The 20,538-nt window shown below is 39.0% G+C and overlaps 1 protein-coding gene across 3 annotated transcripts in view; it reads right to left on the bottom strand.

Annotated features, from left to right (window-relative positions):
- The window catches only part of cdk14 (cyclin-dependent kinase 14), a 241,646-nt gene that overhangs the window by 66,789 nt on the left and 154,319 nt on the right, over positions 1-20,538 (bottom strand). For all 3 annotated transcript variants that reach the window (XM_055013998.1, XM_055013999.1, XM_055014000.1), the window contains 2 exons: positions 9,360-9,423; positions 3,353-3,401 (listed from right to left, as the gene is read on the bottom strand). In XM_055013998.1, coding sequence (XP_054869973.1) covers positions 3,353-3,401; positions 9,360-9,423 — 113 coding nt within the window. The remainder of the gene's footprint in view (positions 1-3,352; positions 3,402-9,359; positions 9,424-20,538) is intronic.

Here is a 20,538-nt window from a genome sequence, read left to right as displayed (position 1 = left end):
GACCAGTCAAGCTGGTAGCTAATTCAGTGGGGCAACATTAAAAAAAAACGATTAATCATTGAAATGAATGAAATAGAAAGGACTCTTAACTATATGCTGACAAATCCCTTTTTAACTACTGACAGTGGTTGCAGCAAAATTAACTTTGTTACATCATGAATTTGAAAAATGATTACTTCTAGAATTAAACACCAGGTTACTTGAATTCTAAATTAGGTTAGAAATTGCTTTTAATAACTGGCCAAAATCAAAATGATGGAGTGACTTTACTATAGCACTAGTCCCAATACTGTTAGACCAACTTTATCATTCCAGCTAATTTGCCGGTATTTATTGCTACCTCTAAATGTATTCATACTCTGACCAGAGAGTCACCAATACATCTAATCACTCTACAATAATGCTGTTGGAAACATGTAATCAGAGTCCTGCTGTTCCAGAATGCTCACAGTGTTAGCAGTTATAGCTTCTCTCAGCATGAACCTCAGGTAGCTAGCTAAATCAGACAGCTGGTGGTCATCAAACACACATGCAACTCCATCTCACTAATAGCAAGAGGCTCCATCTGGTGGTGAAACCAAGTACGACAGCAAATCTACAATACATTCTCTGACATGCAGGTCCCTCACCTACTGCCTTATTACTCCACCAAGGAACGTGGTGGACTTATGTGACGATCTGTGTACGCTTGTCCGTGTGTTTGTCTGTCTGTTAGCAACATTACTCAAAAACAGACTAATGGATTTAGATGAAATTTTCAGGGAAAGTCAGAAATGAAACAAGGACCAAGTGATTAGATTTTGGTGATGCAGCTTATAGTCTGGATCCACGTATTTGTTAAAGATTTCTGTATCAGTGCAAGATAGCGGCACAGCGTCACTGTAACCATGACAACAAGTGAACACTACGTCAGCTGACTACATGATTGCGATCCTACTACAAATCCACTGCTGAGGACTTGTCAAGACATATCCGTTGGATATGATACAAGGAACAATTGATTAAATTGTGGGGGTGTTTCTGAGTCCCATCAATTCCTGCCACCCGCTACATGTTTAGGTCACGTGATTTGGTATTCGTACATAACGTACACATGCAGAACACATGCATGTCCTCAGCACAAAGTAGTTTTTTAATAAAGATTTCATCCATTAGAAATGATACAACTGAGCAGCCTCAGTGTAGTATGGTGCCCTCTGAGTGCTTTTCTTGTTGGTTTATGTATTCTTAATCAATTACTGTATCAACAGCACATAATCTATTAACAATCACTAATTAACATCTCTCGTGTGAATCAATATAAATGCCAAACCACACATGCACAAAAAAAGACCCCAAAAAACAAAAAGCCTTTAAACTTGATCGATCTGCTATATGTCAGGCTTTCACATTTTCACAGCTGGAGAAAGAAAAACAGTGAAGCACACAGAAAAATGGCTGACAGAGAGCAGAAACACAGAGAGCAAGAGGCGGTGAGCCAACTCTCAGGGCAGAGACAAAGTGAGTGTATATATGTTCATATCAAATTCATCGTTCCCTGGCCTACGATGAAAGGCAGCGGAGAGGAAGCGATCGTCATTAACATTCCACCTCACTTTCTTTCTTTCTCCGCATTTTTATTTCCTTCTCGACTGGAGCGAGACCAGAAGATAGGTGGAGGGAAAATATACCCCAACTCGCTTTACTCTGTTTTTCATTTGTCATCAAATGTTTTACAGCAGAACTCTTTAATGCTGCATGTACAAAACTGAATCATCTCTAAACTCTGCATGTTGTGAGGTTTTTTCAGTTGTCTGAAATTAAATTTAACTTGTATAAGACTTTGATTCTATTATCTCAGATATGAATATTGATATCTTGTGTGCTATTTTTTAAATGAACTAAAACATTATGACCTCTCACAGATGAAATGAATGATTATCTTACAACTAATGAAGTTCTGCACACATCTCATGGATTAGAACTGCTAACAGGGTACATCTGACCACAATTTAAAGCTACGAGTTAAGGATTTGAATACTTCAGTAAATTAGATTCCAGTTTTTGATTTTTTAAAAATTTGCAAACACCTCTAAAAACCCATTTTCACTTTGGTCATTATGGGGTGTTGGCGTAGATTGATTTGAAAAATGCCAATTTTAAATAGATAGCTTAATAAGCCCATGTCTGTTTAAACACATGCAATGTAAATACTACATTCACTGCAGCATCTAATGCTGCAACAGAACTTCTCAAATGAATTGCTACATCAGAAAAAGCAACATTTTAAACATACCCAGTAAACTTGCTGTCACATAGATATTGGATTGATGGAATTAAATCAATTAAATAAAAAATAACAACGAAACAACAAAAAAAACAATACAGTGATATTCTACATCGTCATTTTTGTATGTGTGAATCCTGGCCTTAACATGTCATGATCCATTTGATGTTATCTTCTTGGCTGAGCCACAGCGTGGAGATGTAAAAGAAAATTCACCAGAACTCACAGCAGGTTTTGTACGTTAGGTTTAGCTAATGTAATCAGACTTAATGCATTTGGTCAGGCTATATAGAAAAGTCTGTTATTCAAATACACTGATTCAAGCGCTCAATGTTATAAAAACTGTCATTATTCATTTCAACTAAAAGCTCCTCTGCTCATGACCGGGATGGGAAAATACAACCCCAAATGACTGAGATGGTGATTCATACCGAGATAAAAAGCTTGGAACATTAAGGTCAGCAATTTGTGATACTTTAAAAGGAAATAGAGACAAAGCAAATTGGCTGAGGGGTAAGGGCACATATGATCTACGTAATCATTATAATTCATAAGAGGCATCTAGGTAGTAGTAGTCCTGTGTGAGGAGGGCTTTATGTACTGGGACGGATCTTTGCTGTAGCAACTATACTGCGTGATTGCAGCTGATTAGACAGCTGGAGTTTTACATAAATCACTTGCCTGCTGCTTTAAAATTCCCCACAGACAAGAGACACACTCCCTTTTGCCCTATGCGGTCTCCCCTCCAGATGTATGCCTGGGGCAGATAGTGGCACACATCTGGGAGAAGCCCCGACTGTGCCACCATGCCCTTTCCCTGCCATATGTGTCCCACGTCAACACTGCAGGAAAGGTGCAGGACTCTGTGAGTACGAGCATGTGAGCTGTGCTAAGGAATGTGTTCACTGCCCGTGGGAATCTGTCTTCAAAGATACAGATATGGATAAGACTAAGTCCATCAGCTAGAACACCATATGACACGGGACACACACATACACACACACACACACACACACACACACACACACACACACACACACACACACACACACACACGCAAAACTTTGATATGAACAAATCACTTACTTATTCCAAGCTTGTCTGAGCTTCTTGGCGCTGTACACTGTAAAGCGGTCTGTAATGAGAACACAACAAACAAGCAATTAAATCACTGACCTAAGACCTGCCATCAGGTTAATGTGTGTTTATCTGATCAGATTAAAGTTACACACCAGATGTGCTGTTCTAAAAAACTCTCAAGCAAAACACCCAGATGTCGCTACAAATCTAGCATTCTGACAGCTCAGTACCATAAGATGCCACATCTCATTCATCTGTCATTTCACAGCTATTTCAACATGCTTCTTCTTTAAATCAATTTAACGCAAAACTTCCTGAATAGTTTATAGAAAGTGTGGGTAAAAAATCTATATATTCAAAATTAAAAGCACTAGAAAAATGTCAATTTAGATTCAGCACCTATACTTAATGACATAGAACAGGTCTATTTGTTTTCATTGGGTGAATTAAGTGTTTATTGCCACTTATGATTTATTATGTTTGACGGTGTTAATCTAAATTGCAGGTATTTCCAAGTTTAGATATTTATGTGGTGAGGGGAAGTAATCAATCTCATGACACCTTTTTATCACGTATTAAAGCATTTCAAGCTGCTACTGCATCCACTGTGGGGACCGCTGTACTAAAAATCCCTAAAAAGCCAAAATGAATCATGTTCAGATTGGAAACTGACCACAAAAAAACTTTGTTTTACCACATTAATGAGTAATTTCCATGAAAACAGCATGCAAAACCTGCAGTAAATACTCAATAACTACAATAATTGCACTAGTAAGAGCACCTTTTTGTAGTTACATTTGTATCACAGCTATGACCAAATCGCATACTGAATATCCCAATAAACCATTTTAATCTGAATCTAAATCTAAATCAGTTTATTTATTAACATAACTAACTGCTGTACTTGCTAACCATGAAGGGAGGAAAAAATAACCAAACTTACTGGCTTATGGTAGCTAACCAAGCACTGCAGCACTAATTCCAATCTCAGATTTTGACTTATTTAAGTTTATGTAACTTGATGTGGCATTTTAAATTGCAGATTAATTAATAAGCTTCATTTCAATATAAATAAATAACATTGGTACAGACAGACACAGAGAAAAACACAGGTTTGACTGCACTGCTTCTGCTGTCTGTATTTGTAGAGCAGTTTTGGACCTGAAACTGATCTTGCAGGAAATCTTTCATTTAATACCACTACATATGCAAAAGATCTGAGAAAGAACTGAGATGTTGTACAAGTAAATTTCTGTCCACATCAACCTTTTATATTATAATCAACTTCCTTCTCACTAAATGGTCAAACATGAAAATGTAACGGTGCCAAAGTAGAGATATTACTCCTCAGAAAAATAAAAAAGTCAAGTTTCTACACTATGTATATATGCAGTAAGTGGTAGTTGGTGTAAATATAGAAATACAGTAATAATATGTGGTGTTCAGGTTTAGGATCATTGCCATAACTTATGGAATTGATTGCACATGTGCCTTCCGTGCTTTGACATCCTAAGATGTCTGTTGTGGTAAATGCCTATGACAACCAGGCAAACCCTTGTGAATAACTGAGCCGTTATTGCACTAAGTGTTGTGTATTCGTTTGCCAAAATGAAGGATGGCTGATATCAATTCACTCTGAAGTAACACTCTAAGAGCTATGCACTTCTACTGTAAGGCCAGACCACATTAATTGTCCTGTTTCTGAGAATAGTTTGGTGAGGCAGCCTCTCCATATTTCCACAGCTATGTTTGCTATGCTGTGAGTGTGTGAGGCTCAGCACCGTTCTCTTAATCGCAGCCAAAGCTGCCATGTGGGCACGCAGTCAGACTGAGCTGCCAACCGACCGGCCACCACACAAGCTAGCCAGCCACCCAGCGAGCTAGTCCGTCTGGCCTCCCACACCGTAGGCCTAATCCTACTAGCCAACCACCCAACCGTCAGCACTCGGCCTGCCAGCTAGCCAGCAGTGGGTCCAGTCACTCATTGTGGTGCCGGGGGGCTGGCCTGAACCGGCCACAGCTCTCTGAGCACCAGAGGTGAGGCCCGCCAGCCAACGCAGAGAACCCACAAATAGGCAGGGGAGGGAGTGGAGGCAAGTCCAACTATTAAGGTAGAACACATTCAATAAAACCTTACATATGGAAAAGATTTTATAATATTTTTGTGGAATATTTCTGCTATTTTGAAAATGAGATTAGTGCATTTTGTAGCTATTGTGATTTTAATAGGTGAAGCCCTAGAACCGACATCAACATATAAATAGTGTCGTCTTAAAATACATTAGGACAGAAAGGTAAGTATTCTGATTTACACTCTCAAGTCTCAATAACTAAAAGAAATGCAATGTAAAAAGGAGCATTTCTCATTCTTTACCAGACACAGCACTAATCTTATCACTGATTATACCATGTCAAAGGTTTAGTTTTATCTCTTACTGCATGTTTTTACCTGTCTGCCCATTATGACTTTATTGCAATAATCCTATCATAGTGTCGTATGAAAGGCTTAATTTGCAGATCTCTTTTCAAATATGCAGTCTAAAGCCTGGGCTGTGGATAAGACTGGAGGGAGGGAGCAAAAGCGAGATATGACTGGAACTGAGGAAGTATCTGTGGAACCTTTTCATAACCACAAAAATGTGAAAAATAAGTGGCGCCTCCACTCTGAGGTCAAGCCAAAGTGACATGTTTGAAACACTGAGTGAAATGCTGTTTTCCAGAGGTTGGGATGACAAAAAATAAATAAATAAAAGAAGGATGGAAAGTATTACCAAATACATGTAGAAGTAATTGTGAAAAATGTGATGAATCATAAGCAGTGATAGGGTTAGTGTGTTTTTATGTATGTAGACATTTGGCTCAGAGCAGCTCAGGGTTGCTGGGGAAAGTTTGTAGAGTGACACAACACTGCCATCTGCTGCTGACTACAGCCTCTAGAATGTACTGGATGTGATTGTATCTGTTTGCTTCCTATTAACAAACCTATTGTTATTATGCTTTTGATAAGGATCCTGGAATATTGCAAAGAATTCCTTAAGGTTTTACGATTCAAAGCTATTAACAGACTTATAGCTGGATGTATATGACTCTATTATTAATCATCTGTTACAGAACATTGTTCTCTCTATGAGCTCATTAATTGTAAATGTTAAAATGCTAAAAGTAACTAACAAAAAGAAAGGTTAAGACTAAAATGTTTCTCTTTATGCTAGTCATGTACTTTTATTCATGTGCTAACATAACTGCACAAGGGTTTTCTAATCATCAATGAGCTTTTCAACACCATTAGCTAACACAATGTAGCATTAGAACACAGGAGTGATGGTTGCTGGAAATGTTCCTCTGTACCCCTATGGAGATATTCCATTAAAAATCAGCTGTTTCCAGCTACAATAGACATTTACCACATTAACAATGTCTAGACTGGATTTATGAATCATTTAATGTTATCTTCATTGAAAAAAAATGCTTTTCTTTCAAAAATAAGGACATTTCTAAGTGACCCCAAACTTTTAATGGTAGTGTGTGTATATATATAATTACTTCATCTTACATGTCTTGGCTATTTATTTCTCTCTGTATATAAGAAATTGCATTCAGTACTGTAATATTCAACAGGAACTTGCTAACAAATTCACAATTTCATTTGACTATATGAGTCCAATTTAAAAACTACATTGGTGTGTTTTCCTCAGCCTTGTAGTCAAAGGCCTTGGGTAGTTTATACATCAGGTGCAGAATGAAAAAATAAAGAAACATAAAAAAACTAAACAAAACTAATTTAAACATATTGTATTTGGCTTTGGTTTTGAATATTAAATTTCCTCACAAATCAGTCTCTAAATTACAGTCATTTAGAAGATTTTAATATCTCTGAACAAACTTTATTTAATGTAACTAATTAACTAACTAATTAACTGATTAATGAAGTATATATCTATCTATTTCTCTCTCTCTCTCTCTCTCTCTATCTATCTGTCTATCTGTCTATCTATCTATCTATCGATCTATCTATCTATCTGTCTGTCTGTCTGTCTGTCTGTCTAAGCTTCTTTTATCTGATTTGAAGTTAGACAAAGTGCATTTTCATGCACTGCCTGCAGATTATGGTCCAACTTGTGCTTTGTAGTGTACTATGCAACACATTTAAATGGTGCAAAAATGATGCTTTTTATTATGACTACTATTACTACACATATGTTTGTTAAATAGATCCCTCTTGTCTTATTCTCATTCACAGTGTGCCCATGAAGACTGTTTCACATTCAGGCTGTAATTACTGTGCACAGAGAGGCTTTATGGGGCTTTACAAACACCACCATGTGGTAAAGTTTTACCAGATCATCTCTGGTAACATCTCATTCTTCCTGTGTTTGTTGAAAGTGTAGACATAATAAACTCAGATCTGCAGATGTCATATGAACAGATGCAGTGCTTGGAGGCTAGCACCAGGGAAAGCTGGGCATATGTGTGTGTGATTCTGTGTGTGTGTGTGTGTGTGTGTGTGTGTGTGTGTGTGTGTGTGTGTGTGTGTGTGTGTGTGTGTGTGTGATTCTGTGTGTGTGTGTGTGTGTGTGTGTGTGTGTGTGTGTGTGTGTGTGTGTGTGTGTGTGGCTGAGACAGCTGCACAGCTGTTCAACAGAGTGTCTGAGAGGCTAACAAGAGCTAACTGTCACCATGGTCACAAGATTCGAGATCATATTAATATGAGTTGTGTGTGCATGTGACCACAGATTCACCCCAGTTGATCTCTAATTGGCCACTGGAGATAAGAGGCGGGTCACACGCAGCTTTGTGATGCCTCACTGCCCCGCACCCTCACTCTAACCTTCTTTATGTCCATTCTCGCCTGTCCCCTCTCCTCTCCTCCAGCTCCTCTTCCCTCTATCAGCTGACATTAATCTGCAATCCCTCTATTCATGTTCCCTCTAAAAAGCCCTAATGAGCTCCCAGAGGGTACAGCTACCCTGGCAGAGCTACCACCCCCACCCCTGCTGCTGCATTAATAGGGCACAGCTAGCTTTGGGTAGGCTGTACTATTGGTTCATTATGATGGTATGAATAGGAGTACTGAGCATACAAACAACTGCATGACAACAAAGTCATTGTACATTTCATGGATTTCCTCAAAAAGTCTGTACACATACACTACCATTCAAAAGTTTGGGGTCACACAGAAAGGTCTTTATTTTTGGAAGAAAAGCAGTTTTTTTCAATGAGGATAACATTAAATGAATCAGAATTCCAGTGTAGACATTGTTAATATGGTAAATGACTATTGTAGCTTGAAACGGCTGATTTTTAATGGAATATCTCCATAGGGGTACAGAGGAACACTTCCAGCAACCATCACTCCTGTGTTCTAATGCTACATTGTGTTAGCTAATGGTGTTGAAAGGCTAATTGATGATTAGAAAACCCTTGTGCAGTTATGTTAGCACATGGATAATAAAAATGTGAGTTTTCATGGAAAACATGGAATTATCTGGGTGACCCCAAACTTTTGAACAGTAGTTTAAGTGACAGCAAGAAACCAGTTATCATAGAACATCGTTTAGGCATAGAGTTAGTACAGAGCCTGGTGTCATTCAACAAGTGTGGAAGCTAAAGTGTTAGCACTGGACTTACTGCTGCTGAACATTATTATCTAGACTGATTATGGCAGTAGCGTATTGCATGCATTTAGCATACAATGTGCACAATAAAAACGAGCTCCATGCTAAGACTTAATAAAAAGCTACCTTAAATAAAAATCCAGGCTTCATGCTAACACCTTATCATACAGACTGATGAGAGTCAAGACACCCCACTCACACCAACCACCATAAATTATGATAAAAAAAAAAAAAAAACTAGATGTGAATTAAAACATGCCTCTACTATCCCACTTTCTAATACATAATGCTGCATTCATACAGATTGCACAGTATGTTCATACTACTATTTCATGCTAACCATTTAGCTGAAGCTGTGCTGTTTATTTCAGTCTCGGGTTCAATATATGTGATAGTACCTGGTTTAAAATGAGGCAGGGAGTTAACACCGGGCCATGTATCCTCAGATGGAGTACCAAGGACCTGAAAAAGATAACAAGAATGGAGGGGAGAAAGTGAATCAAGACAATAAAAAATATGATCATCCAATTTTCAAAACAGTTATGAGGACAGTTGCTGTGTTGCATGACAATTTACCATAACGGGACAATTTAAGTCAATTTTAAATGCTACTGTATTACCTTTTTTGTCAATATAGAGCATAAAACCTCTAATATGTTATGTTATTGACAGTTGCAATGTTCCTCTGAGTACTACTTGAGGCTGTCTGACAAGCAAACAGTGATTAGGTCATATTGCTTCTTAACGTTTCACTGTGTATAATTGTCTGATTGTGCTGATATAAGTATAATAACAAACTTCAAATTCCAGGATCAAGGCATCCAATTGCTTGTGCAATAATGATGATGAGTGCATCTTTTACAGGTTTATGTCATCATAAACCCAGGCTGAGTTCTCACGCACACAGCCAGTTTTATGATGACGAAACGCAGAGCAGCGGACATGCCTTTGACATGATCCACAGCTAAGGAGCATAATAGTTTCCAGATTGCCCACTTGTCTCGGATCTGTAACACACTTCAACGGTAGAGTCTAGGAACTGCTGGATTTCTACTGCCTGCTTAGAGAACAGCCCATGCAAACACTGGGTGGAGGTGTGTTCGGAGACAAATGTATTTCAGATGTTGGCACAACCAACAGACAAAGGAAAGAAGAATGTAAGCAAAGGTTGACGGTGTGTTTCCAAGCACAGTGATCATACTTTGATTAAGGTCTACATTAGATTTGTCTGTTACTGTAAGACTTTCAGTGTCTGTGGCTATCAGCTAAGCAACAAATAAGACATCACTTCTTCCTTTGTATGTTCCATACTTTACACCTACTCAGCAGTAAATCTGTTGTGTGGTTAAAATGGCAAAATTTGAATGAAAACTGACAACCAAAAGAATTCATCAAAAGGCCAGAGGATGGGGCTGGACTGTACCTCATGTCACAAATATGTTACTCCAACTTATACAAATGTCAGTTAAAGTTGATGTAATAGCAAAATATGGCCACACAAGGGCAGTGTGACACCATGAAGCAGACCTCAGTGGGACCAGAATAATGGCTGTCCCATGCAAGCTCAACTGCTCCAATTCATTTCAAAATACTCCAATGTGAGAACCTCATTTATGGTTCAATACAAGGCAAGATTTTGTTTGGGACACAACCAAAGGCAATGACAACCAATCAAATGACTGCATCAGTGCTGAAAGGAGGAAGTGATGTCATTCCTTAGTAAGTTAATACCACTAGTTAGCTATTGTCTTGCCTGCTAATGCTAGATTATATAGAAAGTTCAGGTTTAATCCAAATACAGCATCTTTTTGTGTGCCATTTCTTTGGTCTTTGTGCTTTTTAGATGAAGCTTTTGTTAAAATGCGTATCGCTTCACAATTCCTTGTTTTTCTAAGACATATACAGGACTTTAATAGTCAAGAAGAGGGAAAGATGTGAATACTTCAACAACTTTGACAAGGACAAAAGTGTTCTGACTAGATGATTGGGACTGAGAACTTTTCCAATAACAGCAGTGCTTGAAGTCAGAAAAATGGTGATTTCCTCATAAGATAGTACACTGACAGTTGTCCAGCATACTCTGGACTGAAAACACAGTGTTGATGGATGTGCTGGAAGAAAGTCTTTTCAATAGCACACAAAAAGCACCACTGGCATAATTTAATCACAAAACTAAATTTAGCTCAAATATATTAAAAAAAAATCTGCAGGACAATGAGGAAACTATGTGTAACAGCCTGACAGCTACAGCAGCTCCTCATTTATTTTATACTTCTGCTAGCCACACGTTGACTTTATAAAACTGTGGAGTTTCAAGGATAAAACCTATCCCACACTGCCCTGTAGCACATGATGGCTCAGTGGTCAGTAATGTCACCTCAATAGGGCTCACTACAGCCTTTCTCAGTGTTTGCACACTCCATTATTTTTTGTGCAGATTTTCCTTCTCTAAAAACTCGCCAGTACTTTACCAAAAACATGCCCAGGAAACAAAGAGAGGCTCTGTGGCCGCCTGTCAAGGGCACATCTACTGTTATAGTACTTTTCCTTTCAGTGTGAATGAGCATGATCACAACAGCATGGGTGAGTTTTCTGCAAACAGAACTGGGCAGGAAAAGTTAAGAAAGAGGAGGTAAAGGCTGTGAGTGCTACAGGAGTGGCTGGGGTGGAATGAGGGGACATGTGAGTGGATCTCAGTCTGGTCAGCAGAGCTGAAATCATTTTGCATTATTGATGGAACAGTTCTTTGGCCTTTGAAGTGAAGGGAGGGATTGCTGGATGGAAGATATTCTGTGAATGTCAGAGTCTTTATGAGGACATCAGAGGGGGGAAGAGGGAAGCGAGGAAGTGAAACATCACCGAACAAACAGACACAAGTCATCAAACCAGCTTGCTCAAAGATCCTCAGTCTTAACATAAAAGCAAAGCAATGTCATGGTGTCCCTCACAAATGATGATTAGCCTTCAGGACTAATCTGTATTAAATGTAGTCAGTGTTTTATAATGTGTAAATTTGGCTCTGGATTCTGGCATATTTGAGGTCAACCAAAAAATTACTGACATAAAAGTAGCTTTATAGGGTTCACACATTTATATTGGTTAAGATCTTCATAATGTACGACAGAACAGAACAATAAAACCACCTACCTGACTTTGTTATCTCTTTATGTCTCTCCCTTAACTTGTATGCACCAGTTAGCTTCATTTACAGCATAGTTTTTAAGTATTACAAGTCTGAAGAGTAGTCAGTGGAATGAGCTGACAGTTCCTTCTAACAAATGTTGACCGTCCTTCTGAGTCCTGATGAGTCAATGAAGCTCTAATGGCTTAAAGTCACAGTTATTATTTATGTAGTAAAATTAAAGTGACAGCACATTAAAATCTGGAAAATGACAAGTTTTCATGTTTGTTTGCTGCTGGAGTTGAATTTATTTCTTTAAGTAAAATAAACTAAATATGTCATTTGCCCCGAGGTGCCCAAACTGCACCATTTAAATGTACACGGGTAGACCTCGGAGAGGGCTTTCCAAACAATAACTGTCCTAAACAGATCAGAAATTTCACTGGTTAAATGTTGGGATGTGATGAGCCCTGAATTAACTAGTATAATTCCATAAATCCTGTCATGAAACCACTGATTACACAGATCATTCCCTGATGTCTAACCTGATGTCACATGTGATGCATGATAATTTTCTCCTGTTAAGTCTAACATTTCCTTAGGCCAGTCTGCATTAAGAACCTGACACAAAATAGAGGAACATATAATCCTCCAAGATATTGCAACAAACATGTGAGTGGTTAGAGTTTCACAGCTATTATGCCTGTTAATGTTAGGCTAGCTATTTGACTAAGCAGTGGTAGGAGTGTGTTTGTGGTTTATCCCTCATTAAATCCTGATGGCTATAATTATATATGCCTTCAAAGTAAGGTTTAATTAAAGCTTTTTCCACTCATGACTCAAATCTGTCTAAACTTAGAAGCTCTTACACTGACTGACTGATCTGGAGTTGAAAGGAGGACACAGCTTACATTTGAGCCCACTCACTATTTTCATTAAATTTCATTGTAATAAATGTACACTGATCAACCCCAACATTATGACCACTGACTCTTGAAGTGAATAACATCAATCATCTTGTTATAATGTAATGTTCTGCTGGGAAACCTTGAGTCCTGACATTCATGAGGATGTTTGACATGTACCACTCACCTAAACATTGCAGGTCCAGCAACCCTCCACCCCCCATGACAGCAGCAGTCCTTGATGCCAGTTATTACTCACAGTAGCAGGACAATGCACCACAACACACCACAAAAACTGCTCAGGAGTGTACCAGGGAACACAACAGAGCTAAGCTGTTCATCAGGGTTCCACAGTCCCCAGATCTAAACCTTACTGAGCATCTGTGGGATGTTCCAGGATAATTCTGATCTAGGTAGGTTCCACCCTGCAACCCACAGGACCCACAGAATTCACTGCCACCATCCTGGTGCCACAGAACATCCCCAGAGGTCCTGTATCCATGAACCACTGGGTCAGAGGAGGTTTAGCAGCATAAAGGAGACCAACACAATATTAGACGGGTGGTCAGAATGTTTTGCCTGATTGGTGTATGTAGAAATATACAATGAGCAACCAACAATGTGATTTGTGTGTATGAAATTGTCCTTGTAAATTTTGACTTCTGGACATTAAATTTAGTCAACATTAATGTCTATATTTTTTTCATATACAGACATGCAATGAATCTAAATAATAGCAAATAAGATATGATAGTCATTGAACACCAGACTTGCTTTGCATTCTCATGCTATTAATAACATATACATATCTGGCGGAAATCTGTGTTTTAATTACTATTTATAAATGAGTTTCCAGACAAAGTAAAAATCAGCTGGCAATGTCAATAACATTAATACCATCATCACACGAATAAGCATTTGGGCTCTGCTTATTTTTAGCATTCAAACATAAAGCTACATGTTGCAGCTATGTGTAGTAGGTAAGTTAAGTTAGCCGTGAGCTAGTGGCAAGCTAGTTAATATCTAGCTGATGTTATTGAACACAGTTATTCAGTTGTGAGACACAATGCCACTAAAAAGTATTCAACCCTTTGGACATGTTTAGATTTTATTGCTTTTCAATATTTATTCTTGATCAATGTAATTTGCCTTTTTCCTGACAAGATAAATCTTTTTCTTTTCAAAAAAAAGGACTCTTTCACGTCAGTGAAAACTGATTTCTGCAAAAAAATTTGACAATTAATTTAAAATATAAAATGCAAAATAAATGGTTGCATTCGTGACTCATCCAGTTGAACTCGATCTAAGCTAGCCTTAAGGTAGTCAACACTATACATAATATATTCTTTTGTGTGTTAACTTAAGTTGCTTCGATCTTTGAGAAATGTATATAATGTTCATGACTGAGAGTCAAGTTGACTATAGCCAGCTGGAAGTGGAAAGGTAAAAGAGAAAATAGAAAACAAGAAAATGTGTGGGATGCGTGAGTTCAACTACAAGGTCACACTACTTTTGCCTTCATTGACAGAAATGAGTCATAATTCACACGGCTGCTAAAAGTCCTTGTCAGTGACTGCTCCTGAAGGACACCATCACCCCTCTCTATAACCCACACGGGAAAATAAAAGTAACCCTTGAAGTCCCTGGTGAATTCCAAAGCACAGACAGACTAATGGATATATGAAAGAGCATGTTGAGAGGGAGGACAGGGTAATTCATCAGGGAGGGAAGGTCTAGTCTGTTTTCATCTCTGAATATAAGTGAGTGTGTGGAGTGTATCAAGAGAAAGAGAGAGAAAGTACCACCACAACAGAATTCCTCTGGGTTCAGAGGTCATGACCCCGAGCTCTGCATGCACATTCTGCTGCACATACATACTCCAACCCCCCCACATACTCAATTACAGACCACCCACCCAGCCAGACACAAACAGTATGTCTGCCCTTCACACAAAGACCCCTAATTATATTTATGCTGCCAGACAGAGAATGAAGACATTATAGAGATCTGGCTTGTCAGCGCACAGAAAGCAGGTCAGACAGAGTCATCACAGTGTGTCAAAATACAAACTAGTAGATTTAAATTATTTAAAAAAAATAAATAAATAACATGAATCCAGCATCACGCTCCAATAATAATACTTATATAATAATAATACTGTCTCCTACACATTCTATAATGTAAACTCACACATGGAATTTAAGAGAACCCACTTGCTTAATGAAAACTTTAGACCCTTATTACTCCGCCAAGGAACGAGTTATGTGACGATCGGCGTACGTTCGTCTGTGAATCTGTCTGTCTGTCTGTTAGCAACATTACCCAAAAACGGACCAAGGGATTTGGGTGAAACCTTCAGGGAAGGTCAGAAATGACACAAGGACCGAGTGATTAGATTTTGGCAGTGATGCTGCTTATAGTCTGGATCTACGGATTTGTTAAAGATTTCTGTATCAGTGCGAGATAGCGGCATGGCATCACTGTAACCATGACAACAAGTGAACGGTACGTCAGCTGCCTGCTGACAGCCGCACGATTGTGATCCTAATACCAATCCACCACTGAGGACTTATCGGGAGTAATCTGTCGGAAATGATACAAGGATGTCATGTGTATGATGGTATAATCCATCTGGACTGAGCACCAGGAGGTGGACAGACAAATAGTCTGAAAAACTGCAATACAAATAAGGAATCAAGTTATAAAAAAAATAGATACCACCTAAGCCGAGTGAGTGTATCAGTGAATTTTTTCATGACTGCAATTTTTTTTTTAGGTTTTTTTAGTCTAGTATTGATTGCTCATAATGCTAGTTCTTTGGATTTGATGTACCACAGGGGAGGTGTAGGTTGTAAGTTACACTTGCTCCCTCACAGATCAATCCCTTAATCCAAACCTAAGCACCAGCACTGACCCCAGTCGCAGCTGCATCCCACCCCTGCCTCGTTCACATTCCCTTCCCTACTCTACACCGTTGTCCTAACGGCGACCCCGGCCTTCATCTCTTCCCCTGCTCCAAAAATCCCAGTCCCACCCCTAGCTGCTCTCCAACCTCAGTCACAGCCAAGCAGATTGGGGTCACCTCCAGGCAGGGGTCAAACGGATCAGAACCAGAGCCAAGTGGATCAGCTGTCTCCCACTGCGACGGGGTGGAATGTGTTCAGTAAGCCCTGACTATCCTGTCTGGGTTTCAGCAGATGGATGCTCATGTCACAGACACAGCGGCTGTTGGTGAAATGGCATTATTTATCTCCCCAGCAGCCTCCAGCTCTCTCCTGAGGGTAGATCAGCTCACATGTGCACCGGCTTACTCTTCATAGCAGGAACACACTCAAAATAAACAGGCTTCTCTATGGAGAGAAAATGGGCCGGTGCACTGTGCAGTGACTTTAGGCTGCTGTAATGAACTCCATGTAAGTTGTTCTCTATGGCACCATGTTCACATGGTTTAATATGTTCCTGACATCCTGACATACTACATTTTACTTACTGTCACAACAAACATCCTACATAGAGTTACTATGTACAATGAAAGCCTGATATATCCAAAAAACTATTACATACCAATGAGCCACACTTTTGCACTGTTTATTATCAAGAACACAACTGTGCTGTGAGTTCATTCCAAACACATCAAGATTCTGTCACGTATACTCTTGACATGCTAATGCTTAGCAAGTAGTGGTTACCACTCTCAGCATCTTAGCATGCTAATATTTGCTAAATGACACTATAGGCAAAGAGCAGCTGAGGATGATGGGATTAGCACTGATTTTGTTAGTCATACAGAGGTAGAAATGTAAACATACATTTGGACATAATGGTGCTGCAACATGACAATTTGGAAGGAGTTATTTTACTGAATCGTGAAGCAAACATGAATGTCATGAGTGCAACAAATTTTAACCCCTTAAGACGAGAAGGCTGTTTTAACATTCAACTTTAAAATATCAAAATTCTAAATTAGAGACTGAAAGAGTCCTGTGATGATGAGTCTGTAAACTCTGATGTATTGAACCTGTTCTAAAAATTCTCAACTACAAAAGTACATGAAGCATCACCATGTCATATTCTTTTATCGTAAACACTGTTTAGGTTGCAAGTTAGTGTTAGACAAATTAACAGGAGTCTGTTTGAAACTTTTAGATACACTTATATGACTTTTATGCACCTGTCCCATAAAATAGATGTGTATATAGGTAGTTGTCTTGTATCCCTTCAGGTCAGAGCAGAACCAGGTGGCCTCTTCATGAAGTATATCAAGCTGACATGGACTTCTACTGGTACAGGACCACCAGGGTGGATTAACACAATCATACCAATAGTTTTCAGCACTTTTAATGCCACATGGGGAGCCAAGGAATCACCAAAGTCACCAATACATCCTCTGGGGGCGATGAATGTTTGTACAAAATTTCATGGCAATCTGGCCAATATTTCTTAAGATATATTTCTCTCAGATCAAAGGCAGTAAGCTACTTTAAACCCCTCCTGATGGTGGCAATTCGTGTTAAATTTCATACTCTTTCTCTGGACCAAACTAAACTTCAATACAAAGGCATGACATATTTTATTTTTGAAATCAGTGTGACTTTCTGAGGACTGTTATCTCTGACGTCACTGGAAATAGAAGTCTATAAAATAGATGAAAAATCTAAAATATCTGTCACATTGTAAGGTTTTCCTAGAGGTAGCCGTCTCTACATGCATGAGTACGTACAACTAGGAGATATCCAATTTAGCATATTTTTAATGTTTAATATAAAATGAAGGAAGCCTGCACCTCTCCCAAAGTATCATGGGAACTTTTTCCTTTGACTTCATATGTTTTGATGTTACAGATTAAAGTTCTTTGAGGAAAGCCCTACAGTGTATGACACAACACACTCCTTGCAGCTGCTAATAGTCATTTACTGCAGAGTCGAATGGCAATTTATAGACAATGTAACCGCAAAGCTGTGCTGCAGTGGGACAGGAATTTTAGACTTGGTATATAAACTATAGTGGAGGGAAACTGTGATACAGCAATACAGGGGCGTTACTTATACCCATTAATCAGACCACAGGAATATCAATGCAACAGACCAATAAGCAACATGTACACATCCTAGTTGCAGCAGTGTCTCACTGTGATTAATGACCATAATCAGAGTAATATGATCATGCAGATTTAGCCAGTATGTTTATGTAAATAACAAGCCTTATGTAGAAACACAAGATATCGTATTATCCATGACTGTCACAATGCTCACATTTCTCCAGATACAACAGCTGCTTCACTCAAACTAATACAAGGAGGCAGCTTGTTGTCTTTTAAGTAGAAACACACACAATTGTACACCAGCACACTCACCTCTGCTTGACAGGCTATTTCCTGCAGATAGACCTGTCCATATTCATACAGACCTTCCAGTGGATGTAATCTTTGGTATGCTGACAGCTAGTTAACCAGCTAGGGTAAGTCTGGCGTCATGCACCTCAATTTTAATTCACAGAGACACTCTGTGTGTGTGTGTGTGTGTGTGTGTGTGTGTGTGTGTGTGTGTGTGTGTGTGTGTGTGTGTGTGTGTGTGTGTGTGTGTGTGTGTGTGTGTGTGTGTGTGTGTGTGTGTGTGTGTGTGTGTGTGTGTGTGTGATGGTGGTGTAGAGAAACACAAAGCCATGCTAACACCTCGCTAAAAACAAACGCCAGCCAGAACATGCAGTCTATATGACCACAGCTATTCCATTAGTAAAGACACCAGCATGCATCTGAAACAGACACTTTGAATAAATCAAAGTGTGTATTTACACCTCGCTCGCCTCGACATGCACATGCAGCACTGTAGGAATGGTGATAAGCCCTGGAAATGGCACAGCCTTAATGCTGTCAAGGATAATAACACTGTGGAGGTGTGCTATTAGACGGAAATTGGCCCTGTGAAAAAAATCAGGTGTGTAAAAAAAAAATCTATATACAGATGCAGAAAGGCTTCTTGAGGATTTATTTATTTATCCATTTGCCACAGGAGGCTCACTGAACATTTAATTGGTAATGAGCACATTAGTGAGAAGAAGAGGTTTGTGAGAAAAGGAAAGATTTTGCAGGTTTGTTTTCCCAGCAATGCAAGTAGCCTTGGATATTGGTCTAAATTTATATTCTCCCTGTACATCCGGCAAAACTGATAAAAGCTGATAAAATTCAGGCAAGTACAGATGCTCAGATTGATCTTTAAGCTGTCCAAAAGGACAGGACATTAATTATTGGAGGGTGAAGAACCGCAGTGAGAGATACTAAGAAGCTGTAGCTGTAATTAACACTTGGGAAAGGGAAGAAATATCCTACCATGGAGCTCCTGACAGGATTTAAATCACCAGTAGCACATGCAATATTAAAATCACTCTACCACACCTTGGGGAGATAATCCCATGTGAATGGTGTTTCAGCCTTCTTTATTACTGTCAGGTAATTATTACTTGTGGACTTGATTATGAAAGAACGTATGGTGCACATTTGCACTACTTTCATCATGCCAAGCATGCATGCTTCTACCTACAGCTACAGGGAGTGCATTGTGGGTAAAAACTGTCCTTGTGGGTACTAAACACACTGAGAAGGAACATGGTTAATCTCATTTTGTGGCTCTTTTTCAGGATTTGATTCATTTATAGCACAAAAACTAATTTCTCATCATCAGGCGCCTCAGGTACATCTGTGAAATTATTGCCAGTAAAACCCTCCAATTTAATGGTGTTCTGCACTAAACCTTTTATGTAGATGCAGAACAATTATTACCATGATACCAAGCTGTGTTTGTATTTAGGATCTACCGATATGGAGTTTGAAGGATGGACAGTGATGCCAGTTATTAGTGGCTGGAATAGGTTGCTAACCGATATTTGGAGGCAGTATACATTCAGTGTTTTAACAGCACGTGATAGTAGGAACCTCTCACTCATAACAAGGCTTCTACATTAATAAAGGTGATCTTTTTTCTTTTTTTGCTTGCTATGTGCGAGTCTTGCGTCTCCTGCTTGCTATGAGGGATTTAATGTGCCCGCAGTTTTTTTTTTCTTTCACCAAATTGGACCCTTTTCTGGTGTAGTTTTCTTTGAATAAAACCAGAACCAGAATAGGAATAATTAAATTAGGAAGCTTTGCGATGTTTATGTTGGATCCACTGAGACTGATCAGTTGCTCTCCTTCAGTTCTGTCTGCTGTTCTTCTCCATTTTGTTAATCTTTCATTGTTCGATCACTTTCATTACCCACTAAGGTCCAAATCTTTATTAAGTATTGTTTTCTAGACTCTGTTTCAGGGTAATCTGTGGCTGCCTTGTAATTTAGCTGCAAGTCGTTAGCATAGCCTTAGCCACTGTGAAAGTAGCTAGTTTCATGCTTTGTGCTAACGGTTGGTGTGTCTTGTTCAATTTTTGCAGTTTCTGCTTGAGAGACATTTCAGAGACCACAGAGTGACGACAGACAGAGAGAGGTGGCTGCATCAGGTCTGAAGTAGCACATTTAATTTATTAATAATCGGTCAATAACTAACAGATAATTGGAAAAATGACA

The sequence above is a fragment of the Amphiprion ocellaris genome, chromosome 9, assembly GCF_022539595.1.
Source record: "Amphiprion ocellaris isolate individual 3 ecotype Okinawa chromosome 9, ASM2253959v1, whole genome shotgun sequence".
NCBI classification, from domain to species: domain Eukaryota; kingdom Metazoa; phylum Chordata; class Actinopteri; family Pomacentridae; genus Amphiprion; species Amphiprion ocellaris.
The sequence above is the reverse complement of the archived record's forward strand: the minus strand, read 5'-3'. Positions and strand labels throughout refer to the sequence as shown.